Here is a 27,068-nt window from a genome sequence, read left to right as displayed (position 1 = left end):
AGTTGCACTCCCAACCATGAGTCATCGGTATGCTGAAATCAGAGACAGGAAAATTCATTTGAAATTTTCCTATGCTCTAGACTTACGAATAGCCTGTTAGTGTGAAGTAGTGCGGCCAGATTCCAGTCACAGGGCTATTCATGAGTATTCTAATTTCATTTTCCACAAATATTAGGAAGAGTGGGGATTTTGCTACAAAGTATACTACCCAGATATATGCAAATTGTACACAAACCTCTCATAATTTATTTTAACATCTTGGTGATTCTGTTTCCGTTTCTGCTGAGATTAAATGTCCAAGATGCTTCAACGGCATTAGAACGGGAAAAAGAGTTGGTGTGAGGCTAGAGATACCAAGTGGGCGAGCTGGGAGTGGGAGACAAGAGAAGGTACAGAGAGCAGGAGAGGCGGGTGTGTGTGTGTGTGTGTGTGTGTGTGTGTGTGTCAGAGTGCCTGGCACATGCGCACAGCGTGAGGTTGGGACTGTGCTCACTAGAGAGGATGCATGCGCCATCACACTGATGTCCCAGGGGTCTACATAGAGTGTGAGGCAAGGGCAGTTTTGAAATGGGTGCACCTACACCGGAGTTGGGATTTGCCTCTTAAGTACATAGAGCGGTCTGGATTGATTGTCTTCTCTAGCCGTTTGAATATGAGTACCCCCTTTTAATAATAATAACAACGATGGAGTGCCAGGCCACCCCACGGGTAATAGCTGTAAACAGCAGTGCCTCCACGGGCCTTTTCAGTTCTCTCAGGTTCTTTGCACACACAAAAGAGACCATGTGTACAGCCAAGTTTTTACTCTCCTGAGAATGTCCTCGGTGTGAGTCTGTACAGCCAAGCCTTTACTCTTGGGTATTCGCTCGATGTATGTGTAGAATAGGGAACTCCTTGCACAGCGTTCATGGGCCTTCTGTTGACCTTAATTGAGAACCAGCACAGCTGTTTTCCTCCTAGACCCTTCCTACTCTGTAGTTGTAATTCAAGAGAAAATATCACGGACACATCAGATTTTCTCGACCTAGTAGTTGGAGGCCCTTCATGGAAGAAATGGAACCCTCTTCAGTTTGTATTTCAGAAAGAAATCTTTAACCCATGTCAGTCATTTCATAAATGAAGTTGAAGACAAATATATTTGTTCATTTTTTTCTGAGTCCCGTCCAACACCTGTATTTACGTTAGAACCTATTTGCCACAACTTTTAGTGTTCAAAGGTGATTGTTTAGATGTTACCCGGTGGCTGCTATCAAGTGCTTGTTAATTCTTCTTCCCTGCATTTGACGTCTGTGTTGAAAATCGTTTTCACAGGGAACTGATGAGCCATGATTGTAGGTGCCCAGAAACTCGAGACAGAATGGATGGGGAAGTGGGAGGAGAAACACTCACCTGCCAAGGTTGAGAAGTAGAATTGCCAAACTAACTGGCAAATGTAAACACCTGAGATCAGATGCTAACTGATTAGGAATGATGACTAACAGGAAAAGCTTTTTACATGTTTTTTTAATCTACCAATGCCCCCTGGCACTAGTCATTATCACTCTCATAATAATAAAATTCCCAGCAGCAGCTGCCTTGGTCTTCCTCCTTTCATAGGTCTCAACCAGCACAGACATCATCCCTGAGTCTGCAAACCAGTGGATGTCAAAAGACAAGTGATTGGGTTCACGAAGTTCCTAAAGTGCAGGGATGCTGTCTAAGCTCAGGTCTAGCTGACTCCAATACCCAATCATTCCCAGCATGCACCCTTTTCAGTGTCACAGGTTCGGGTCTCTCATGCCAGCTCTTGGCTGGTCTTGGTGCCCCCTCCATGGCATGGACAGTTGAGTGGCTTTCATTGAAATCTTAGAACACTCAGGGTAAATCATGTGGCTCTCTTTGATGACCAGTTCCTGTTGTGACTGTCACACTGGAGCCACCTGTGAAATCTGTTGGTCTAGAGTCTACTTACCTAAGCACCATTAGAATTTAATCACCCCAGAGAGGCATGTTGTCTTTTTAAAGTCACCATTTCACTATTGGATAATGCTGATTCTCATGCCCTCCCTGGGCCTGTTGAAATCACACTCATGCTTAAGTATGGGGCTCATGCAGAAGTATTTTTAAAATATTAAGTTAACAGCCAAGGTTAAGAACCACTCCTCTGAATCAGATCAGAGAGTGACTGAGACTTCCCCCAGGAAGGATGGAAGGAAACAGGTGTAGCAAGGAAGCCCAGCCGTGTTGAGTCTTGGAATCAGAACTCAAGGCTTCAACTGTGTGGCCTTGCGCACATCACGTAACCTCTCTGATTCCTCTTCCTCACTGACTAGTAATTTTTTAATATTGATGTGAGTCTAAATGAGAATCTGCAGAAACGTTCCCTGTCATGCCCCACTCAGAGAAGCTGATGTTCATGGAGATCGGGAGACAGGGAAAGGGCAGATTTTGTACTGGTCTATTGAAAGCCTTTCTTTAGCTGTGTTCAGAAATCTAGATCGAATAGACTAGAAGGGGAGACCCCTTCTTTTTAAGACAATGTTAGTGATCTTTGAAAGTGATTAGCCTCCTGGAAAAGCATCACTTTTATTGTGACCTTTAGCATTTGTGCAACGTCACAAGGTTGATGTGTTATTTCTCTCTTGCTTTCTGGCAAAGCAGAAAGCTTAAGCTGAAGGTAAAGTGTGAGTGTGGAGGGTTGGTACCCCATCAGAGGCTGTTTCAGAGAGCTTTGCAGCCATTTGTTAGAGGCCTTTGACACTGAAGACCAACAGATACTGTTGGAGATGCTGCGATGGCAGTTTAATTGGTATTTTTCAGGAAATAGATGTGCAGTTTCTGTATAGCCAGAAGCGAGGCAATTATCCATCGAGTTCAGAACATAAAGAGAAGAGGAAAAGATCAGCCCAAAGACATTCTTCAAACAACCTATTTCGCCATTTTTAAAATAGATTATAATTTTTAAAGCTTTATAGAAGTTAAGTGCAACTTGAAGGTATTTTGTGACCTACGTGCAAGTCTAATAAAGCCAAGGAATGTTGAGAAAGTATCCTACAAAGCCAGATATTCTCATTTGCACTTCTTTTCTCGATACAAATAGCAAAATAAGGCAATTGCTTTTATTTTGAGCAAAAAAACCCAATGTTATCTTGTATGTTTTTCACAAAGGGGGCAGCAATAAAGAAAGAGAAAGGTTTCCAGTGCAGAGGACGAGCTAGGTGGGTATTTGCTTTTCTTGTTTTCTATTAATTTGATTTGTAATTGTGTATGCCGGCGCCCGAGGAGGCCAGAAAAAAGACCTTGGACACCCTGGAACTGGAGTCACAAACACCTGTGAGCCCCTCAGTGTTGGTGCTGGGGATGAACTTGGTCTGAGGCGAGCACGTGGTGCCTTTAGTCACCAAGCTCACTGCAGCCTCCCAACTAAGTGTTTTATCAAGTGGTGGCAAAGACTGAAAAATAGTTCCTCCAATACCGTCAAAAGGAATTTCGGTTTGAACCGCACCCCATTCCCCACTTTCCCAGCCCCTGGAGTTCTTTGCCTATCAGTTTTGTTAGATAAGTTGATAAGTTGTTTGACTCTTGTAATTAAACCTAAGAACCTGACTGATGGGATTTAGCCTCCCTGAAGCCGACTTTAGTCTGTTTAAGAGGAGTAATCTGTTTTTTATTAGAAAATTAACAGACTATCTCTGTTTTCATCATTTAATTGCCAGGGCCTCAGCTAGACTAGGAATCAGTTAGTAATGTCAAAGCTTGGGAGATTGGGAACATTTTGTTGTCAGAAGTTTGGGACTTAAGTCTTTGTATTTACCACTAAGTGTTGGGTGTTGGGTGTGTAATCACTGTTGCTGTTAAATCTTTTGGGCTGGACTTGTCTTTGTGTTGTCTTTTTTAATACACAGGCACAGAGAGACAGAGAGACAGAGACACACATACAGAGAGACACAGACACAGATACATAGACACACATATACACATACATACAGACATACATACACAGAGACACATACACACAGACACGGGTGGGAGAGGAAGGGAAGGAAGCAGTCTTTTCTAGACTTTTTTTTGTCTTTTCTAAAATATTAGTCACAGATGCAGAGCAAGTGTTATTTTTTGAGAATTGTGCTTTGGGGAGGAGAGTTCTAGGACTTCTAGTGAATGAAATCATTTGAGGCTATCTCTCAGTAGTGATTTAATCATGTTTTTCAAATATGTCAGTCATAGGTCAATGAATGATCACCAGGCTCTATGTACTTTTTGAGATTGAGGTAATGCACTAGATGAAAATCCTGCTCCAAAGTTAACACAATACCTGGGATTGCAGGTTCGCAGAGGATGCGGGATTACAACTGAGAAGCAGGAGGAACGGTCAGGACTGTTCCCTCAAGAAATCAGTTAATCCTCTAAGCACTGACTGAGGGCTAGAGACTGAATGTTACTTCTAAAAAGTTCACAGAAATGAGCTCACAGGGCATCAGCTAAACTTAGCTTGCTGTACCTGCTAAAGAAGTTTTCCATCTTTAGAATTTTAAAAGCAGAGTTTCTGTTTGGGGGACCAAGAACCCACCCCACCCCATCTGTCTGTGTGTCTGTGTCTCTGTGTGTATGTGTGTCTGTCTACATGTCTCTCTGTGACTCTCTGTGTATATGACATGAATCCATGCCAGCACTTGCTGGAATTTATCTGACCAAAATATTGCTTGTAAATATCTTCACTTTTTTGTACTAAACTGACAAGAGCATAAGGTTTTTGAGAATGCAGAAATCAAAGACTAGTTTCTAGGGTAAAGCCAAGAGAGTCTAACTATCACTTTCTTTTAAAGAATGATGCTTACAAGTTTTAGGATGTGTGTGATCACTTACTGCTTTGTTGAAAATACAGCTATTCTGAATTCACAACTGAAACCTTTTTTGGAAAAGTATTATATATTCAATTTAAAAATATATATATTTTAATATATGTCATATATATTAACATATATATCATATATTATATATATTATATATTTATATATAATATAAAAATATATATTAAACTCAATAATAGTGGAAAGTTATTTTTTGTTACGGGAGATAATTACAAATCTGCGGAAGCAGGAGATGTGATCAAAATGAGTAATGTAATCTGAAATTATAATTCTTTGAAATTTGCCACCAAATATTTGCTAAATGAAAACAAAAAATAATATGTGTGTGCGTGTGTGTGTGTGCGTGCGTGTGCGGGCTCGTGCGTGTGTGTGTGTGTGTGTGTGTGTGTGTGTGTGTGTGTGTGTTGGGGGCATGTACATCTGTGTTCACGTTCCCCTTATGAGTAATCTCTGGGTTCAGCTCAGACTCATTGGTGCTGGTGAAACTTTTCATACTCTTGTTCAAGTCCAATGTCCAGAACAACACTGGTTTCCTTCTTGGTACCAGCTAGACCCTCGGTGTGTTGGTTAGGTCACACTTTCTTGACCCATCTGGCAAAAGGTTCATATGCCACATCTGGGTTTGTCTGTCCTTTGTTGTATTGATGACACACTGTGCTTTCTAAATGTAGACAAGGACTTTTACCCCTAATGTTACCCTGCGTCATCTATAGCTAGCTTGTCATAAGCATTTGTAAGTCATCCCAACAAGTCACTCACCCTGGTGTCTAACTGTATGTAAGTGTGTGTCCTTTTCAATCGGATATTTTAAAATAATCTCTAACTCTGGAAGAAAATCCCTGGAAGAAGGAGGCTGGAGTTTTTATCAAACTAAAAGGAAAAGGGACTGAACCGGACCCTCCTGGGGTTAGTCAGGCCTTCTGACTTCTAGAGGAAGGGAGATCGCTGCAGACTTTCCCTGGAGGAGGAAATGAAGTCGGCTTCATGGCAGAGTCTGGTTTCACCATCCACACTCTGGTCCATCCACTCATAATGCTCTCTTGCATCCCACAGAGGCCTGACAGGCCTTTCCTCCCTTAGCCAGTGATTCTGCCTGACTTGGGTTCAAGCAGGATCACTATGTAACTGGAAAACACACAGCCTTCAGCATCCTCTGCCTTTTCCAGATTTGAATTTGTAAGTGGCCCTCTCACAGCTTGGATTTGATGGACTGTCTGCAAGACGGCAGGTGTTCAGCCTTTAAAACCTATATGATAATAAACATAGCAACTGGCTTAGCTCCTGGGCTGCAGAAGAACCTGCTGCTGGCTGGTGATGAAAAGGGATTCACCTGAAGCTTTGTTGGACAGGCACATCACTTGTAGGGCACTTGTAGCCAGTGAAGTTTGAAACAAGCCCTTCTGTTTACATACAAACCTGGGCTTTCACCTGTCAGAGGGAAGGGAAACCATAGCTAACAAGTCTCCTGTTTATTTAGCTGGGAGGTTCAAGTCTAGACAAAGCCACCCCACCCTGGGTGAATTGTTCCTGCTTCTCAGCAAGGGACATGCTTATTTAGTAAAGCTGTTTATGAAAACTACTGGAGTGTGTGGTCCCCATCCCCAGAGCGAGTCACTGCTGCCGCCAAGTGACAAGTCAAACATCAGCAAGCCATAAGGACATCCCTTCTTCCTTCCCAGTCAGGGGCTCCTACTATCTCTTGAGGTGAAGGTACTGCCTCCTCCCTCTGAAATCATGCTGCACCTGTGGGGTGTCCTTGGAATGCAAGGATTCTAAGAAAAGAATGTAGTGAACCATTAGGAAAATAATCTCTCCCATTATATCCAATTTTAGGGTTAAGAATGTTTGGGTTTTGTTTCTTAATGTGTTTGGTCTGTCTCAGAATCTTACGCAAAAATCATGGCAGGCCACAAGAAGGAAATTCTCTGTCACATGTCCAAACTCTAGGAACACAGGCGTACTTGGGGTTCTGAGCAAAGACCCTCCCTGTGTCTTCAGCCACCCCATTCTTAAACTGGGCTAAGAGCTTTTCAATTGCCATGACATTTTCAGCCAGGGAAGCAGTAGCGCTTGCTGCAGCGCAATGTTTTACAGGCAATTACTTTACATGATCAATGGAGCAATTCCCTTTCTAGAAAGGAACCAAAGCGATCAAGTTAAATCATTAAAGAGAGAAAGACTGAGTGGGGAGACAGGGTTCATCTCATTAGCAGGGACCCGAGCCTCAGGCCCTGTGGTAGTGACACACAATGTCACTGGCCCTTTAAGACAATGACTGAACTCCCTCGCTACTGCCCGCCTCTCCTCCCAGTGGCTCTTGACGAGTCTAAACCTCCAAGCAGTCCATTGTAGCCACAGTAGGAGGCACCTGCAGAAAATGTGCCAAACCCAGGCAGGGGCGAGAGGCTTTCAATAAGCCCCACAGCTGGAAGGAGCCACTACACTAAGCAGCAGGGCTGGGACCAGGCATGTGACGGGAAGGGGTCAAACCGACACCTCCTACGGGCTTTCTGAGCTCAATGTGGTTCACTTGGATGGCATCTCTAGCTGGCGGTTCCCTATTTGCTTAATATGCTGAGGTATTTAGCTTAAAAGCACTAACTGCTGCACAGCAAGGAGGGGGTTCCCTTCGTCCCTCCCTCCCTCGCCACTAAATTTCATTAAGAGCAGTCCCAAGTGTTCTCTCCTTCTGCCCTCGAACTAAGATGGGTTCCTTTCTACTTCTGTCTCATGGATCGGCACAGGCATTTTTCTATCACACACCTTTTGTTTGATTGACTTTAGTCATCTTTAATAATAAACAAGCATGAGTCTCCTTCCAGGCTCTGTAGGCGACCCATCCCATCCTCTAAGCCTTAGGAGCTGGACTCTCTGGAACCCCACCCTACATTTATTACCCATGCATCTACGGTGTACCCAGGGCTTCCTAACACCCGGAAGTAGGTGTGGTCTGCTTCCGGTTCCTACTGTGTGCAGTCTACAAGAATGAGTAAATAACTAACCTACCCATGGTTCTGTGGGGGTCATCTTACATCCATGTACCCTTTCGAGAATAATAATCAGGGTTGGGTAGCCAAGAGGGGACTTGGAGGTACGCTGGTTGCTGTATTCAATGTGCCTTAGGAAACAAGGACTGTTTTTTGACTTTGTCCACCAAGAGAAGTCAGGGATGAGAAGCCGCAGTGATTCCTGGCTGGGGGAGCTTGGACCCACTCTAGCTCCTGACACTCAGGTAGCAGTTTCGAGAATTCACCGAGTGTTCATCCTCCTGTTTCTTACTTGATGCAGTGAGGCATTTTCTGTCTTACAGATGAAAACATCTGAGACTCAGGATTAAGAACACCACCAAGGAGGTAGGGGGTGCCAAGGGAGGCCGGCACCCAGAGCCAGGCACCTCTGCCATCTCTCCTCCCAACTTCACCTTCCCTTCAAAGTGTCAGCCAGCACTGAGTGTGTGTGACTTAGGAGCCACAAGGGAGCAAAGTCAAGTGTTCACAGCGAACTCTCTTCTTCTCTCCTGCAGATGGAGAGTGTTAGCGTGTATGGATTCTGTGGCTGCAAAGGAAAGAGCAAAGTGAAGTGTGACTCCAAGTGGGAAATAACAGCGGCAGGTAGGACATGGGTTCACTGTGTAAGTATTGGCATCTGCAGTGAGGGACCAGGCACACTGGGAACGGGCACATTTACACTTGTGTACACGGAGACGTCGGCTTCACAGCACACTCAGGCTCACGGAAGGACTTTGAAAGAAAGTGTGTTTAGAGCATGGACAGCCAGCTCACTGGTCATTGCTTGTGGAGTGGGGCCTGCCATCTGTCGGCCGTTTGGCTCTTGCTGTCTCCTAGCTCTGCTCTGGTGGCCCTGGAGACCGGCTACATTCAGTGCCGGTGCCTTAAGCAGGCAAGAAGAGATGGCCTCTCTGGTGTTAGGAGCTTGTTTATGCTTTAACATTGTCTGCTCAGAGGATGGCCTTCTTACCCCTCCTTCCTCATGCCTCCCCCTCCAATACTAGAGAAAACAAGCGGGCTATTCATGCAAGAAGAGAAAGAGTGAGAAGGGAGGGGGGTACCACCGGCAAACTCCATTGAAAGCCACTGGCTGTTCATTTACATTCACACTTTTTAAAAATGTTAGCTAATGATGTTAACTGGTCCGCCAAAGGTCCTGGCAGGTCAGTTGTAGAAGTGTCATTTCTGCCTAATTAGGGCTCTTGTGGCTGCCCCAGGCCTTCCAGTGCAAGTGGTGACAAGCAGGAGCTGACAGCTTCAATTGCTGCCAGTAGGAAGGTTGGGCCGGTTCTGTTTTCCAACTCAGCCAGGTGTTTGCTGAATGGGGGTGGGGCCTGGCGAGATCTGAGCGAGAGCCCAGGATCCTTTTCTTTCACTCTGCCCTCCCAAGTCCTTCCCCTTTGCTTGTCTTGTCTTGTGTCAAGGTCAAGAATGGGCTTTGCTAAATCAGCTCTTTGGATTATCTCTGGGAGGTCGTTAGCAGCCCCAGCCCAGTCTGGGGGGGGGGGGGGGGGGGGCCAGATCCCAGATGCTGGACCCCCCCCACCAACCCCCTTCCTTAAAAATCAGAGAGAAGGATAAGGGGTTAGGATCTTCTGGATAGGAAACAATAATGAACAGAAGACAAAACCAAAAACTCTCAGAAAGCTCTACATGGCCATCCAAGTGTTAAAATCACTACCAGTAAAATGTCTTAAAGAGGAACAGCCACAGCTTGGCAAACACCGCCTCAGTACCTGAGGAGAGGACTGGCGGGAGCAGCTCTTACCCCTCCGGGCTGGATTGTACCTGCCACATAGCAGGTGCCTGCTTGGTTATTTCTTGATTTAAATTTTCAAGAGCAAACCAGCAGGCTGAGAGACAAAGAACTGAGGAGATGAAGAAGCCGCTTGTTTCCCATTCCCTCCCTTCCCTGTTCCAGATGGCGTGCGTTCTGACTTTCTCAGTTGCTTTGAACGTAAACTTGTAGGTAGGTATGATAATCTTGTTATCATGGTAAAAACAAGTTAAATGTCATTGGTGCTAGGCGCCTCTGACCGCAGCAACTGCCACCCAAGGAGATGGTCCTACAGCACGGGCAGGACATCTGGGTGTAAGTCTGTCCTGTCCTCTCTAATGGGTCATGAACTGAACACAGATGCACCCAAGGACACATGAACGCACATGCACATATGGGGTACATTAGTCAGTCTGTGTCACAACAGCAGGATAGTACATGGGCACTCGGGAACACTGTCATGTTACAGGAGAATCTGGAAATCAGTGCTTTATGAAAGGCCAAGACTAAACCCACAGGTCTGAAGAGGTAGGGGATGTTGCAGGGACAGTGCCTGTACTCCAGGACTCCGCCCCCTTCCCTTGCCTCTCCGTTCCTAGCTGCTGCTCCTGTTTCCTCTCACACTGCACGGTGAGAATTGGGGTCTGGAAAACAGACCATCCATGCCTGGTGTTTAGTTACAAAGGTCAAACAGGATGGCATACATTAGCACATCTGGGCCACCTTGGCACCTACCAGGTGCCCGGTACCCGTGGCTGAACTCTCTGCCTTCCCAAGTCCTCCACGGCTGGAGAATATGTGTCATTCTGCCGCACTCAGCGGTTTAATCCTCGGCCTCTAGGCAGTGAACTTACTAAGTGGAGACAGAGACTGGACACTCTGAGCTATGCTTCTTCAGAGCCTATCATAGAAGGTCCTTGGGCCATCCTGGAACAAGAAAGCTGACAGGATTGGCTACACTCAGGAAGGAAACATGGCGAAACTGACCTGGGCTTATTCAGCAGTTTTCTTTTTTGACCCTGCCCAGTGATCGGGTAGGAGCTCCTTCATCACTATCCAAAAGGCTTATCCTGTGCTGGTTCCTCTCCACCCACCATGCCACAGTGTATCTCTTTCTCCTCCTTATAGGTGACCTTTTTCTGGGCTTCTCATTGTTCTGGGGACTCTTGTTTATTTCCTAATGCCTTTTCCAGGGATGTGTGACTTTAGCTCCTGAGAACAGTTCTGAGCTTTTTCTGGGCTCTGCTTCCCACACCCACTTTCATCTCAGGGTCTTGGCCCTTGAAGACACTACTGCAGTCAGCCTCCTCTGAGGGAGAGAGATTGTTGTGAGGCTCCTGTAAGTGTGGAAAAAGTGGCCACTTAAGAGAGTATTCTTGTGGGTAGGAAGACAGGTATTTAAAAATCATGGGGAAAAGATTAGTGGTAAAGAAAACCTTCAATTAGTGTCTGAGTCAGAATGGAAAGACCAAGACAGTTAGTTACATGAACTAAAACAAAAGAAGACACTTGTAAGGTCACGGACAGAGCAAGGATCAAGTGGTTGACAGCTGTGGCGTTTGCAATAACTGGTCACCACAGCAGTGACCCTGGGAAAGTGAAGTCACATTCATTTAACTTTATTCTCTGAAAGGCAAACCTGACTTGTGTTACTACATTGCTCAGCCCTTGAACATCTTCTCTTTGAGCAACGTTTAGTGTTATGTAAGCTTGACACCCCAAGAGGAAGGTACCATTGTAGATATTCAATTTAATAGCAGGGTTCTGCAGCTCAAGTCACATGCTGGATATCACATGGTTTCCAAGGAGTGAAGCTGAGACCTGAGCCCATGCAGCATGGGTCAAGTCCAGCACTGGCTGCTCTCAGACCTCCAGAAGACATCTTGCTTCATCTTATAAATTGCCACCACACTGGCGGGCTGTGTCTTGAGGTTTCAGTTTGTGTCATCTCTGAATGGTGAGCTCCTTGGAACAGGTGACAGTCGTTTCCCCTTGTGTTCTCATACCTAGCCAAGGACTGAAACACCACAGAGACTCCTACTGTTGGTTGAATTTAATAAAGTTCAAGCTAAATGTTTATGCATATGCATGTGTATTTTTCTCCTTGCCTCCTTATGTATATGCCTACATTTAATATATATAATATATTCACATTATATATACTATATAGCCAATATGTATACATACATGCATATGTATGTAAACATACCCTGTACCTGTATAAGAGTGTTTGGAGTGGAAGAGAGGATCCAATGAAGTCTGGAAGCATATAAGTATGGTATGTGGTCTCATTGACTTTGAATTCTGCATTCAGCTTGCTGCCCTGAGGAATGAATGGAACCCACATGCATCTTGGCCTGCATGTTCCTTGAAAGATGCCTGCAAACTCTCCAGTGTCTGCCAGGGTAATCTTCTATGTTTAGATCAGAAGCCTACTAGAGTATGGGGCTCAGGGAGATGGCATTTATCCTAACCCTGAGGGCCCATCCCACCATGGGTGGCACCATCCCCTGGGCTATCCCACCATGGGTGGTACCATCCCCTTGGCAGTTGGTCCTGGGCTATCTAAGAAAGATCCTTAAGCATGAACTTGATTGAGTCAGAAAGCTGCATTCCTCTGTGGTTTGAACTTCACATGCTCACTTGGGTCTATGCCCAGAGTTTTCTCAGTGACGATTGATTAATAAGTTGGAATAAACCATTTCTCCCCAACATGTCTTTGGGTCAGAGTATTTTATCATAGCAGCAGAAGTTAAGCTAAAATGACGGTGCAGGGTGGCATGGGCCAGGTGAATAATGACCATGGTAAAGGACAACCTTGATGCCATGGCTTTGCTGGACTTTGAGACAGCAGTGGGCTGGGAGAGTTAATGGTTGGGTGACAGCCAATTTCAGAGCAGCAGACCCTTCTATTTATGTTTGATTATTTCTTGCCTCATAATACCTCTGGTATATGAACCACATCTGTGTGCCAGTCACCCACGACTCCCTACCACCTACCATACTGGGCTGTGCCATGCCCAGTCTTGCAGCCCCTCTTATGCTTCTCCCTGACATGCAGAACTCTAGCAGGGTGTGGAGGCTCTGATGAAGACATAAAAACATGCTGGCTCTTCCTGCACTTTCAGCCTACCACAGAGCCGAGTCAACTGTGCCTATACCCAGTGGCTCATCTGTCTGTGACGTTCCCAGTCACCTAGACATAGGCACCTCATCTGTCTGTGACATGCCAAGTCATCTGTACCTGTTCCTGGATGGCTCATCTGTCTGTGATGTTTCCCATTTTGGTTTGTAAATACTTGCAAAGTTTTAGCGTCCTTTCATAGAAATCAGAATTTGTACATATAAAAATGGCTTTCTAAAGGATTTTTTTTTTATGTCCTGCTTCAGGGACAGCTTGGATGCAAGGCTCTGCGAGATCTAGCACTGTAGTGTTTCCACTTTGAGCTGATCCTCAGCCCCAAACAGTTCCTACCCAGGGCCTCTTGCATGCTAGGCAGTCACTATAACACTGAGCTAGCTCTCAGCCCTCCTCCTCTGGAGCTCCTAGTATCCTGAATGAGAAGCTCTGTATTTTTATTTTGCTCTCATGCCTCTCTGACTGTAAGTCATGGAGTTAAAGCCTTAAACTTGAACATGGATCCATCTGTTTCAGCCCACCCAGGCAGCGCAGGGGACTGGGTGCTCTTTAAGAGAGGAGCCTGGGGCCAGTGAAATGGCTCAAAGAGTAAAAGTACTTGCCACCAAACCCAACAGCTTTCAATATGGCTCCCACCGTCAGCTCTGGAAGATGTCGAGATGTCTTAGAGGTTCTCAAGAATCTGTTTGGTTGAGGGACTATGTAATCTCTCTGAGGAAAATCCGAAGGTGCTCCAGAGTGAGGGGTAATCTCGAGGGCAGTGGCCCTTTGAGTCCTCAGACTCCACCTTCACAGATTTACCCATGTGTGTGTGGAAATAAATGCATGTGTACCCAACATGTATCGACTTCTGTCCTTCTCATTGCCCCCAAGCACAGCCGTGTAAGAGCTGCCCTGGCACATTGGTCAAATAGTCATAAAGTAATCTAGAGGTAAAAGTATTCGGGAGACCTGTGGGTTCCATGCAAGAACCATTCCATTTTATGCCAAGGACTTGAGCATCTGTACATGTTGGTACCTATGGAGTTCCTGGAACTAACACCTCTAGATTTGAGAGAGATCTGCTCACATTTTGCCTATAAGCCAGTGGGACCCAAGTACGCAGTACATAAAAGCTATATGCTGCTTCTTCCAACCTAGCGGCAGCGACTGTGAGCCTGGCACTGACAGTGTTGGTGGCACTTGCATGGTAGGTGTGACATCAACTCTCAAGGGACCTGTGTCAGCAGAGCAGGCGGCTCTCATCTTCAGACCGGACCCAGAGGCAGAGCAGTAGCATCAAGTATGAGGGGCCACCGTGCCAGATCCTGGGGGTGTCTCTGGCAGTCAGAGACCATGGAAGGTCTGGTGTGTGATGGAAGGATGGGCTTTAGGCTTCCCCCTTGTGGAAGATACTACTAATAGCTGTGAAAAATAGAAGCTAAGAAAATACCGTTTATGTCATTTATAATTAGTGGCCCATGAAAGTAGGAATGGCAGGGCCCAGAGCGTTTCTAAGATTGCAGCAGGCCAGCAGGCTGGCAGACAGACATGTTTGAACCCACAGTTCATACAGTGCCTCATCTGGAACATACATCTGGGGGAGCCCCACTAAGTTACATGGTCAGTGGATGGATTTGAAATGTGGCTCTGCTGTAACTACTTTCCAACCTTGAGGATGTTACACGATTTCCTTAACCCTCAGTACCCATGTCTGTCCTGAGAAATGGGAATAGTTAAGTGTCTACCTCCTTGGGTTTTAGGAGAGTCAGATGCATGTGAGGTATCTGGCATAGTACCTGCACACGTTAAGCATGTGGTTAGTGTGAGCTACGATCAAAGAGTCACCTAGTATCTCTCTAACTAGTAGAGCATTGCTTGTGTGTGAGAGGTCCAGAAGGAAACAGTGTTGACTACGCCATCATCTGGCAGCAAGATTATAGGCAATTTGATCAAATAACATCCCCCAGACTGTGTAAACTACTTGTGAGACTTGAAAACAGAAGGGAAAGCAGTCTCCTCTGACCATCTCTGGTGCCCCGTTTCCTGAACAGTTGTCGAGCAGAAGGGAATAGTGTGGCCAGGATGGCCCATTGTGACACCCACAGAAGGTTCTTCTATGAGCTGTCAGCTTGAAGCTTTCGCCATTTGTATTTCATTCACCAAACATGTATTACACACCTTCTGTGGTCAGGCCTGATAGGAAGTTCTGAGGAGACAATGTGAAGGAGACAAAGCCACTGGGTTCTCTGTGGAGCTGATTATTTAGTGAGGGGCTCAGGCCATCATCTGATAGTTAAATGAAATGGTCCTTGCAAGTGTCAGGAACAACTTGAACCACAGAGTATGCAACAACTGGGTTGGGGTTGAGCGCCCAGCACACCCAGGTACCTTGTTCTCTGTTGTCTGAAACCACCCTTTAAAGCAAGCTGACTTTATGATGAAGGTTTGCTCACTCCAGAGAAATCCTCTATCAAGTGGGGGAAAGGTGTCAGGTACGTGTATACACACACACACACACACACACACACACACACACACGTTTCATTATGTAGCTCTGGCTGGCCTGCAACTTGATATATAGACCAGACTGTCCTTGAACTCATAGAGATCCCCCTGTCTCTGCCTCTCAAGTGCTTGAAATGAAAGCAAATACCACTCAACTCAAAAATCTTAAATGTCCAAGCTTTGGGCTTCCCTGGGCCACACATAAAATCTAAGAATAAATACCCGATCCATGGCCGGCAGTTACTGGAGCACACATAGGTTTATGGACTAACAAACCCACAGCCAGTGGTGGCCAGAGCACACACAGGCTTATTTTGGTTGGCATTGTGTCATGACATTATTGACAGAGCTTCGCATGCAAGAACTACACAATCTACTAAAAAATTACAACATCAATCATCAATCAAACCTTAATGTTCTAAGTAAGTGTGCAGTTTTACTCCTAGTGACATTCATAGCTATCCTTGGAGACATGCAACTCCAGGGGTCATGTGTCGGACAGCCCTCAACACTGACGAGCCGGGAAAGAAGTCATAAGCCTTCAATAAGTCATAAGCTGTCAATAAAAACTCCAACACCAGATGGTGGGGAAATGGCTGATGGGTTTTCTTTTTGTTCATTGTAAAGGAATTAATGAGAGGTAACTCTGGTTTGGTGAGAAGAAAAAGTAGGCCACCTGTGGAGTAGAGTCTGTAGAGTTAATAATCCAGATTATTCTGGCAAATGTAAGATGGAGCTGTAACAATCAGGACGTATGAAGAAGGGAAAAGACAGTGTGGACATCACAACTTGTTGGGGTTGACTTTAGCTCAGCTTTCCTTATATAACTGGATGGTTTCAGTCTCACTGAGCAGTTTGTAGACGGTTTGTAACACAGCTCAGGGATCAGTCCCCATCAGAGAAAACAGGCTCCATCACAATGCAACACTGACCACATGTGTACTTGGGAATGTCCTCCCTTCCCCACAACATGGAAAGGGGCGCCTTGAACCGTAGTCCCATCTGGTCCTTTGAATGACAAGGGCCCCATAGGCTTATATGTTTGAATGCTTGGTCCACAGTTGATGGAACTATTTGGGAAGGATTAGGAGGTGTGGCCTTACTGGAGGAGGCGTGTCACTGGTTGTCACTTTGGAGGTTTCAAAAGACACATCCCAGGATGCTCTCTGACACCTGCTTGTGGTTTGAGATGATTACTCTTAGTCATTCCTGCTGCCATGCCTTCCCTGTGCCAATGTAGACTCTAAACGCTCTGGCACTGTAAGCCCAGGTAAATGCTTTCTTTTATAAGCTGCTTCATTGTGATGTTTTATTGCCGTGATAGGAAAGTAACTTAGGCATCCAAAAAACTGCATTGAAGACTCCATGCAACAGTAAACATTGTAGTTTCTCGTTATTAAAAACTTGAATAATTGCAAAAAAGGAGAAAGGAAAAGCCCACCCTGGGAGACTGGGGCAGCTTGGGGCTTTCTAATTCAGTGTTAGGACCAATTCACACAAACAAGATGGCACTTTGATGTTTTCTGTAGCGGCACATAATGCCAGCTGGGGCTCAGGTGTGAATCTCTTCATTGCTCCCCCCTTGAAGTCATTCAGGTGCTTTGAAGTCAGGCAGCCATCGGTACTGTTGGACAGTCCAGGTCCTCCAAGAAAAGATCTCGAGCACATTAAACTGTGTTCGGAGCGTCATCAGCTTGGCACTTGGACAACATTGTTTCTCGTGAGGCTGTAGGAACTCACTGAGCACCCCTGCCTCTGGAAATGTCAGCTAAGCAGTGAAAGCAAAGGTTGTGGGGGATCTGTGGTCATCCTGTGGGAGGAGTGGGGATGATGGCAAGTGCTACAGAAAAAGTCAAGGATTTGGAGGATTCTGGACCACAGAGACATCCAAGCAGGGAAGACCAGTGGCTGGGACTCATTCTGGGATATGACTCATGTAATGTTTGCAGCTTCCTCAATACCTTTAAGCCTTAGCATCCTCATCCACAGAACAAGAAAGTAATGTCTCAGCTTGTGCTATGAGTCTGTGTCCCAGAGAGCAGCTAAGGAAGAGGATTTACCTTGAGTTGTTGAAAAGGATACAGTCCACAGAGGTGGGAAGGCAAGGACAGAGTTCCTGGTGGCAGGACCTATCAATGTTCAAGAAGAACAGGAAGTAGAGAACTGGGTTCCCTAGCTCCTTTCCCTCTTATCTATTCAGTCTGAGACTCCAGCTCATGGGATGATGTTACCCACATTCAGAGTGAGTCTTCTGACCTCAGTCAGATCTCTCCCAAACACCCACATGGCATATCTGCCAGGAGAATCCAAATCCAGTCAACTTGACAGTGAACTTAGCCGTCACACTCCCTGAGGAGATACGCAGAAAGATTGGCTAAGAGTCCAGAGTTGCAGAGCTCAGCACAGTATTGGCCCTTGCCAAGAGCTCATTTAGAGGGCCAGCTTCCTCTTTGAAGGATCAGAAACAAAATCCTTCAGGGATACATACGAGTCACACAGATGCACTGCTTAGGGACACAGCCCTTCCAGCTATAGCTACAGGGTCTTGAGCCTCATTAACAGCCAGTGTCAAGCAGCCAGTAGCATACATTAGAGAGGAGAATTTATCTGCTTGGTTGGTTTTGTTTTTTCACGACAGGATTTCGCTGTGTAGGCCTGGTTGTCCTGGAGCTCACTCTGTAGACCAGGCTGGTTTCGAACTCGGGGATCTGCCTGCCTCTGCCTCCTAAGCGTTGGGATTAAAGGCGTGCACCACTACTGCTTGGCTGAAAGGAGAATCTGTAACTGTCAGCTTAGGTGTGAGTAGGAGTATTTCAAAGGAAAGTGAGGAGCTTACACACACACACACAAACACACACACAAACACACACACCTCAGACAATCCACACAGCATGTGCAAGAGTCACCAATCACCCGGTTCTCTCCCACGATTTTATTTATTTATTCTCACATACTGGACTTGTGGTGAAGGAAATCCACTGAATTGGGCCAGGTTTACATTTTTCTGAGTTAATGTGGCTGATACTGGCTGACTGGGCAGGTGCAGTGGAACATTCCCATAATCCTAACACCCAAAAGGCTAGAGCAAAAGGGTGGAAATACTGAGGCCAGCCTGGCTTACATAGCAAGTTCAAGGTCAGCCTGAACTGCATGGCAAGGCTGCCTCAAACAAATGGAGCTACCCAGCACAAAACCACAGCATCCGTGTGAGTAAACTTGGAGTCATGTATTTAGGTTCACCTGCCAGCTACATGAGCTGAGGAGATGACTTGGCCGGTGAGACTGCTTACTGTTCAGGCCTGAGTTTAGATCCCTAGGACCTAAGGCAAGGAGGCAGGGAGCAGGAGTGGGTGTGTGTATCTCTTACCTCGGTGATGTTGGCGTTGGCTGGGACTTGGTGGCTCCCATCTTAACCTAGTGAAAAACACTATTTTAAGTTAAGTTGGAGAATGATAGATGACAAGCTTGATGTCTTCCTCTAGAATCTGCATACATGCACCTGCACAAACATACAGGCACCTGCACAAACATGCATGCACCTGCACAAATGTGTAAGTCAGTTGCACAGCCGTAGAACAGGGGTAAGGGAATGTCCCAGTTTACTGGAGATGGAGAGGTAAGACTGACTATGCCTTGTGGCCTTTCTCCTCATCCACTGGCTTTTTAGGAAGCCATGTCTTAGCTCTGGACACACAGTACTTATCACCCCCCACCCCCACCCCAGCAAGTCTTATTCTAAACAAATTACAGCCAATTGCATTTGCAGTGAAGAAGAGAGTTACTAGATTTAAGGTCGTCTCACAGCCTAGGTAGTGGTACCCTTCCACTTTGTCCCTAAGTTGTTCCAGCTCCTGACTGTCACACAGATGGGCAAGCAGTCCTACTGTGTTTTGGGGTGTAGCCAACAGAGATGCTCCAGTTCAGTTGCTGGAAGTCACTACAAAGTCAAGCAGAACAACTTGCTGGTGTCTTTTAGCTGGAATGAAATCCAGAGCTTTTGGCTAAGATGTCCCATGAGGTAAAGGGAAAGTTCTAGATCCCCATGAAGATTCTCCACAGCTACTTCCTTCCATTTTCAAAGATTTCTCGAATTCTGAAATGAAAAATCTCTACGTAGATTCCCATACACCTTGCAATCTTTTCTGTATAGTTTTTCCTCTCTGTGTATATTTTCTACTGATGTGTTCTCACATTCAGTGATCCTCTCTTCTGCTGGGTCTAACCTGCACCAAAACCTTTTGTTGGCTTCTTGATTTTATTTAACAATGTTTTCAATCCCAGACACCAACTCCTCTTGTCCACAAGGCTAGCCCCTGTTATCTTGTTCTTCCAGATGAACTGAAACTTGATTCAGGAAGCTTTCCCTCTGCATCCCCAGGAGCTCTCCCCCACTGCTCCAGGAAGCTTCCCCTCAGCCTTCCAGCTCAGGAGCTCTTCCCCAGCTCCTCTCAGCCTTGTCTGTCCCATGATTGTTTTCTTAGTGTCACTAACAACTTCCTGTCACCATTTTCTCTGTTCCCTTGTTTGCTAAAAGTGACTTTGTGAGGGCAAGCCCACTATTCAACTTGTCTGTTGTTATGAAATATTCTTGTTTTTGTAAGATTTATTATTCACATAGTGTTCTACCTGCATATACGCCTGCATTCCAGAAGAGGGCATCAGATCCCATTATAGATAACTGTGAGCCACCCTGTGGTTGCTGGGAACTGAACTCAGGACATCTGGAAGAGCAGCCAGTGCTCGCAACCTCTGAGCCATCTCTCCAGCCCCAGTAACATAGTCTTAATTCCTATGACCCTGCTGTGTTCTTGTTCAGTGGCTATGTGAATGACCTTGTACTTGGCCACATCACCACAGGGGCCCAGTTTTGTAGTCTGTTAAGGGGGAGGAGGCACACACAATGGAGTGCTGATTACTGTGGGGTCTCCCAAGCTTGGTTGAGTTATGCATCAGAGTCGCCAAGAGGCGATGCCTGAGCAGACTGGCGAAGTTTCTGCCAGTTATCTGGAGAGAGGCTGGCATTTTGCCTTCTTGAGTATTTCTGGGCCATTTTTCTGCTGCTGTTCTGGGGCCATACTTTAAGAACCACTAGAGAAGACCATCCATAGGCCCCCTTAGACAGGCAGATCTAATTTACCCCATGATTGGCATACTGAATGTGAAAGAATTCTATTTAGAAAGACTATATACATGAGCGAAGTCTTCTGAAGCATAACTTTGCCTTCAAAGGGAAAAAGGTGAGGAGGGGGATTAACACCTACCCATGGGGGGGGATTATGAGGGCAAAGGTTAGTTGAATGGGGGTGCCCGTGATTAGGGTTGAACTGTTCCACCGAGCAACGCTGAACAGTGCTGCAAAATGAAGCAAGTGAATACAGCTGGGGGTTTGGAGCGTGCTTCCTGCCAGCTGAACATTTAATCTCCTTTCCAGAGGGAAAATCAAAGTTAACAAGGGAAGTTTGGAGTCTAGACCAGAAGGAGACAAGAAGAAACACCTGTAATGGAGGCCCTGTGGGGTGCGTTTATTAGTTTTGAGCAACCCTGAGTTCATGTTCTTCACCTTTCCCCTCAGTTGTCCTTCACGTCCCTGGTCTACACAGCCTTCCACAGACCAAACTGTGTTCCTTCCCACTGTGAACCTTTTGCAATCAGAGTTTAAGGTTGAAATCATGTAAGCTTTACATGGCAGTCCTCTCCCCCCCCCCCCCCCCAGTTCTCTATTTGTCTGTTGAACCCAGGACAGAGCAGCTCTCCAACCATGACCTTGTTTGAGGGGGGAAATTCTTCCAGAGCAGATGGAGTGGCAGGACCAGGCCTGCTGAGGCACTAGAAAGCAAACACCAGTCAAGAGAGAGAGCCGTCCACCAGGTGTCTCCTGCTGTCGTAGTCACTGTTCTGTTGCGAGACACCACAACCAAGGCGTGGAATATAAAAGGAGTGTTTATTGGTGGGCTTGCTTACATTTTCATAGGATTAGCCCATGATCATCATGGTGGGAAACTTGGAGGTAGGTGGGAAGGTATGGAGCTGGAGAAGTAGCTGAGAACTCACATCCCTCCTGTAAGTTTCAAGCAGAAAGTAGAAACACTGGGGCAGCCATGGGCTTTTGAAATCTCAGAGCCCACCCCCAGTGACACACTTCCTTCCACAAGGCCACACCTCCTAATCCTTCTGCAATAGTTCCACTAACTGAGGACCAAGCATTCAAATATGTGAGTCGATGGGACCATTCTCATTCAAGCCACCAACCTGACTACAGGCCTCTGAATTGTTGAAATATGCTGTGATTGTCATTACTATCACTGCTACCACTACCACCGTCATCACGGCCTCCATCACCACCATCATCACCACCACTATCACCATCATCACCAACCATTGCCAACAGCAGTCGCAACAGCCATGCTAACATCAACCCAACACTTATTTCGTACCAGGCAATGGACTGTTCACGTCACTGGACTCTTCTGTTCAACCATCTTATTCTCAAAATGCTGTTTTCAGAAGTGAGGAAATTAAGACTTCAAAAAAGTTGATCAAACTCAGGTGGGAAGAGCAAGGCCTGGTGTTGAGTCTGACTGAGCGTGTCTGACTCCAGAGCTTCTGTCTTCTAGAAGGTCTAGGGTGTGTGTGCCAGGGCAATACCATTAAGATAATCCGGTGGTGGTCTGTGCTGGTGTCCCCCTCCTGCCCTCCAAAATAATTGCCTGGCCAGTTGTGTGAAAGAAGGGCCCACTGGGTTTTAAGGTAAACCTGTTACATTGTAGTTTGATGGATTTTATCGTCTGGCTTTCCAGAGAGCTGTATTGACAAAGGCAAAAGTGGACTCAGTTAAAAGGAGCATCATGATTGGTAAAGATGTCTGCCCCAGCGGTGAAGTCCAGAGATCTGCCATTCTTTTGCTTACATCTAGGAAAGAGCCCGGAGCAAACGTTAAAGGCTACACTGTGATCCTTGATCCCTCAAAACTTGCAGCTAAACTTGCTAGAAAGATAAAGTCACCTCTGGGATCCTCACTTCAAGTCCTAGGCATGTGTGGCCACGCCCACCTCCCTCACTTCCTACGGAATGATCTACTGACAGAATTGGAATGAAGGACTGAGGATGTGCTGTTAAGTAATCAAATGTGTAGGTAGAGTAAATCAGGCCATAAAACAGATACGAGGTGCCATGAAGCACAAATTTTATTGCTTTTATAAACCATAGTAACCTGGCTCTTGGCAAGATAACACAAGGCACTCAACCTGGCCTGCAAGAGTTTTCTGATGAGTGGATTGCCTCTTAAAGTGAGAGATGGCATTAGGTAGGGTGGACTTTCAGCCTGCAGGCTGCCCTCCCAGGGTTTGGCACTGAGTCCTCTTGGACACACCCCCAAGCCCTGCAATCGTAGTTAAAAGAGCCTACCAGTGGAGAACAAAGTCTGGGTGTTTCTGAATTTCTACTGGATCATTCAGTCTCTGTATCTGTCTCCACACACTCCCCTTTGTGTTTCTGCATTGCTACAGATGTTCTTGATAAAGGCACTTGTCATTGGACTTAAGATCAGGTATCCCAAGATGGCCTCCTCACCTCAGCTTCCCTAACGTAGTCACCCTTTCCTGAATACAGTGATTTCAGCAGGCCCCAGGGGTTGGTGTTAAACATCTTTTTGGCAGCTGGTGCCCCACTAACTCACTCCAACCTGCCACCTCCGACATTAGTTTCCAAAGTGTAAAGATGGGAGGGACCCACCTGTGTCTGAAACAGGCTCTTTGCACTTCCGCTCTGTGGCTCCTTCATCTGGGAGAGTCTATGGGGTAGGATCATTTTTTTCCTTTGTTTCACAAACAGGTTAAACATTATGGCCTTTGGCAAACCAAGTATCTTCTATGGCGCTTGTCTTGCATCTTTAAAATGAAGCTGGGAGCTCACTCTTGTCTACAACAGTCGATATCCCTGGAATTCATTGTGCTGTAGTACCACAGCAAGGTAGATCTTTCTGGCAGCTTTGTGCCTACCACTTCTGGTTCTTGCCATGTTTCCTGGCACTTGAATTCAAAGTCAAAGCCACAGGTCTCTCTGTGTTGCCTGGATCACCCTCTGGTTTTCATCTTCCGGTCCCTGGCGGATCACAGGGATGACAAATCATTTAGGGCCAAAAGTGCAAGGCCCAGATAACCTCCCATAAGGCGTTCACACCCTGGCGTCCTCGGTTAGTCCAGGGTGAGCCCCAGGTGAGTGCAGACTTCCAGTCCAGCAATTCTTAAACCCCTATGTACTACAAAGTGTGTAGCAGTAACACCATGGCACCTTTTTAATTGTGTTTTAATTGAAAAGGCTTGATTTGATTACAGAAGCCCACACTGTGGTTGAAGGGCTTGTTAAAACACACATTAAATCGGAAAGACTGCACTGTTTGCCTGTGTAATTATGTAAACACTCACATCAATGGGGCTGCTGGCTGTCAGCAGGAGTGCTTTCTCAGTACTCTGGTGGCAGACTGGCATTGATGATCAGTGACAGGTGAATTTGTTTTTTACTTTATTATTGCTAATATTATTTTATTTCAAGGACGATCACGAGTTACTGTCTCCCCAACCCTACATCAGCCAGGCCAGCTTTTTTGTTTCTCCTTTATGTCCATGCTTCTGTGAAAACAGCTTCTGTGTTCTCATCTCTGTAGTTAAATGCCTGCATAGTTAAATGTGTTTATGTTTCTCGGCAGCAGAAACTATCCAGGGATCAACCATAGTCTTAAAACAGGCATAGAACTTGCTTAAGGTTCCCTGCCACTTTAGTGAAAATATCTACTAAATTTACTGGGGATAAAAGAGCGATTTACCACAAAACATACTGTCTGTGCTGACGGATGATCTTTGCTGAGGTGGGGGGGGGGTGCATTTTAAATGAAACTTTGATCAGAGCTGTCATGGAGATGCTACTTCCTCTTGCCAGACAGTTGTCCCACACCAGCCTCTTTGGAGGAAACAGGACTCTCAGTCCCCTCTTGTCCCCAAGAAAATAGGAGTTGAAAATGGGCAGGAAAATTATGCACTTCTAGTGGTTCTGAAGGGAAGCATTTACTGAGGGAGAAAATTGTTTTAATCTTATAACAACCAGGGAGGGGAGCTTGTAAAAACACAGAACACCTACACACACACACACTCGATTTTGTTGCATAGGAACACAGAGAATGGTTTTTTTCCCCCCACATCTGTGCCTGATGCCTCTCCTGGTTGGGGGAGGGGATCTTGCTATAGCTTGAGGGGGTGGGGAGGGGAAGGGAGTTGAGGATTGTGGGGAGTAAGGTGGAGTTGCTGGAACCCTGGGGACCCAGAGAGACCACAGCTCAAGTGTGATGAAGCTCTCTAGCCCCATCTGGAAGCATGGAACAGATGAATTGCCTCAAGTTTGCTTTTTAAAGATCCAACCTCTTACTTACATCACAGGGCACCAGGTAACACTTATTCAAAAAAAAAAAAAAAATGACTTTAATTTTCTGTGTGTGTGTTTAAGTGTGTATATGCGTGCAGTTGTGTGTGGGAGCAAATGCATGTGTGCCTGTCCATGCTGAGGATGGCTAACCTGGCTAACCAGAAAGCCCTAGGGGGCCCCCTGGCTCAGCCTCCCTAGTGCTGTGACTGCAGGCACTCTCTATTGAATTCAGCTCTTATATGGGTACTAGGGATCAAACTGTGGTCCTCATGCTTGCTAAGCAAGTGTGTTATCAGCAGACCCCCTCCCCCACATACCAGCCAAAATTCTCCTTACCCTAGGGATGCCCAGCAGAACTCAGCCCTTCAAGGTGCTTGCTGAGATTAACACCTGCAGCAGAGTAAACTAGCCTACAAGCCAAGAATACACCCAAAACGTCAGGAAAACAGTCCTGGGGATGGCAGGCAGTGAGAGGAAAATAAAAATGGTCAGTGCTTGAAAGGAATGCAGGTCCACGCAGGTTTCTGTGGGAGCAGAAAGAATGAGTAAGATGGTAACTAAAGGCTACAATGTAGGCGTCCTTCCCCTTCCGGTGGATTCAGGAAGTGCACAGGCCAAGTGAGAGCACAGGAGCACAGGCAGGTCAGGGCAGGGGGTGATGGAGAGAGCAGGCAGTTTGCTCCATGGGCTTACTGGTTTGGATCTTTTTCTGGGGCACTTGCTGGTGGGTTGCTTGTGTCCTTTGGGAAAGGGTAGGGGTAGGTGGAAGTGGAAGTGGAAGCAGAAGCGGAAGTGCCCAGATTAGGAGGATGTTACAAGTGGCCTGCTTGTGTGAAGCCGATCAGGAATGCAGGCAGCGTGACAGCAGGCAGTGACCAGGACACTTGGTGCTTGGTTCTCCCCATAGCCTGTGTCCTACACAAAGACACACCTCATTCTACAGGGAAACATCTAGTTTCTGGAAACATAGTTAACACTATCATTTTCAATACTGGAGCATATCATCCAAGAAGGGTTTTTGACCCGTACCCTGCACAGAACCTCTGGATGCTGGGGATGGCCTTGGAATCTTCTACTTGAAGGGATGTGTGATCTAAACCATTGGGGATTGTGTCTGTGCTTTATTAGAACATTCTGACTTAGCTCAGCAGAAGCCACGGGTGTTAGATACCAACACAGAGCAAAGAACCTGGGTCCAGGCTGTGGGGTCTTTCTCTTTCACAGGAGCTGTCTCTTCAAGCCAGCTCCCATTCTCTCTGGATGGGTTGGTGGGTTTTACATGTGGACAGATATTGCCTAATTGGTGCCCTGAAAGATCGTGCCACTGTGTGCCCTCACTCAGTGATGAGTGAGCCCGCCTATTTCTGTTCTTTCCAGTCCTACAAACCCTTAAATGTTTTTAAGCACATGTTCTATTGTAACAGTCTTTTCTCTTGTGCTTCTTAACTAGATAGGCATTGCACAGGGCCACTGTTGATGCCACAGGAGTGACAACTGTAGACTGCAGCCAATAAGATCTCTTTGATAGTTCCAGAAAGTTCTCTGACTAGTGTCTTGCTCCTTGGGTGATCCTGGCAGTCCCATTAAAAGCACTTTTTCGGGGGCCGGCAAGAAGACTCAGTGGGTAAAGGCATTGTCTTGGTTAGGATTTTACTACTCTGAACAGACACCATGAACAAGGCAGCTCTTACAAGGACAACATTTAAGTGGGCCTGGCTTACAGGTTCAGAGGTTCAGTCCATTATCATCAAGGCAGGAACATGGTAGCATCCAGGCAGGCATGGTGCAGGAGGAACTGAGAGTTCTACATCTTCATCTGAAGGCTGCTAGGAGGAGACTGGCTTCCAGGCAGCTAGCATGAGGGACTTAAAGCCCATGCTCACTGTGACACGCTTCCTCCAACAAGGCCATGCTTCTAAATCGTGCCACTCCCTGGGCCAAGCGTATTTAAACCATCACAGGCATCTTCCACCAAGCATGATGGCCTGAGTTCAATCTCAAGGTCCTGAGTGGTGGAAAGAGAGTCTGGTTGAACATCTCTTGCCCCACACCCTGTGGCATGTGTACTCTTCCCACAAAAAACAAATAGATGAAAGCATGATTTTTACAGTTTTAAGTGGTATTTTTGTGACTTCTGAAGGCAGAAGGCCCCTCCCCTATGTGGGCCTGCCCCTCCCCCATGTGGGCCTGCCCCTCCCCTATGTGGGCCTGCTCCTCCCCCATGTGGGCCTGCCCCTCCCCCATGTGGGCCTGCTCCTCCCCCATGTGGGCCTGCCCCTCCCCCATGTGGACTCTTCTCAATTGTTAGTTGTAGTGTTGTGCTGTGGCCCTTCCAGTCACTGGTTGTCTTGGTGATGCCATCACCTGTACATCCTGAAGACAGACATTCCCGA

General features: G+C 46.3%; 1 protein-coding gene across 1 annotated transcript in view; it reads left to right on the top strand.

Moving 5' to 3' along the window:
* Hspa12a (heat shock protein family A (Hsp70) member 12A) overlaps window positions 1-27,068 on the top strand; it is a 156,046-nt gene that overhangs the window by 3,081 nt on the left and 125,897 nt on the right. Inside the window, exon 2 of the mRNA XM_034503460.2 lies at window positions 8,374-8,461. Coding sequence (XP_034359351.2) covers window positions 8,374-8,461 — 88 coding nt within the window. The remainder of the gene's footprint in view (window positions 1-8,373; window positions 8,462-27,068) is intronic.

This window comes from Arvicanthis niloticus, chromosome 1 (assembly GCF_011762505.2).
Source record: "Arvicanthis niloticus isolate mArvNil1 chromosome 1, mArvNil1.pat.X, whole genome shotgun sequence".
Taxonomy (NCBI): Eukaryota; Metazoa; Chordata; class Mammalia; order Rodentia; family Muridae; genus Arvicanthis; species Arvicanthis niloticus.
The sequence above is the reverse complement of the archived record's forward strand: the minus strand, read 5'-3'. Positions and strand labels throughout refer to the sequence as shown.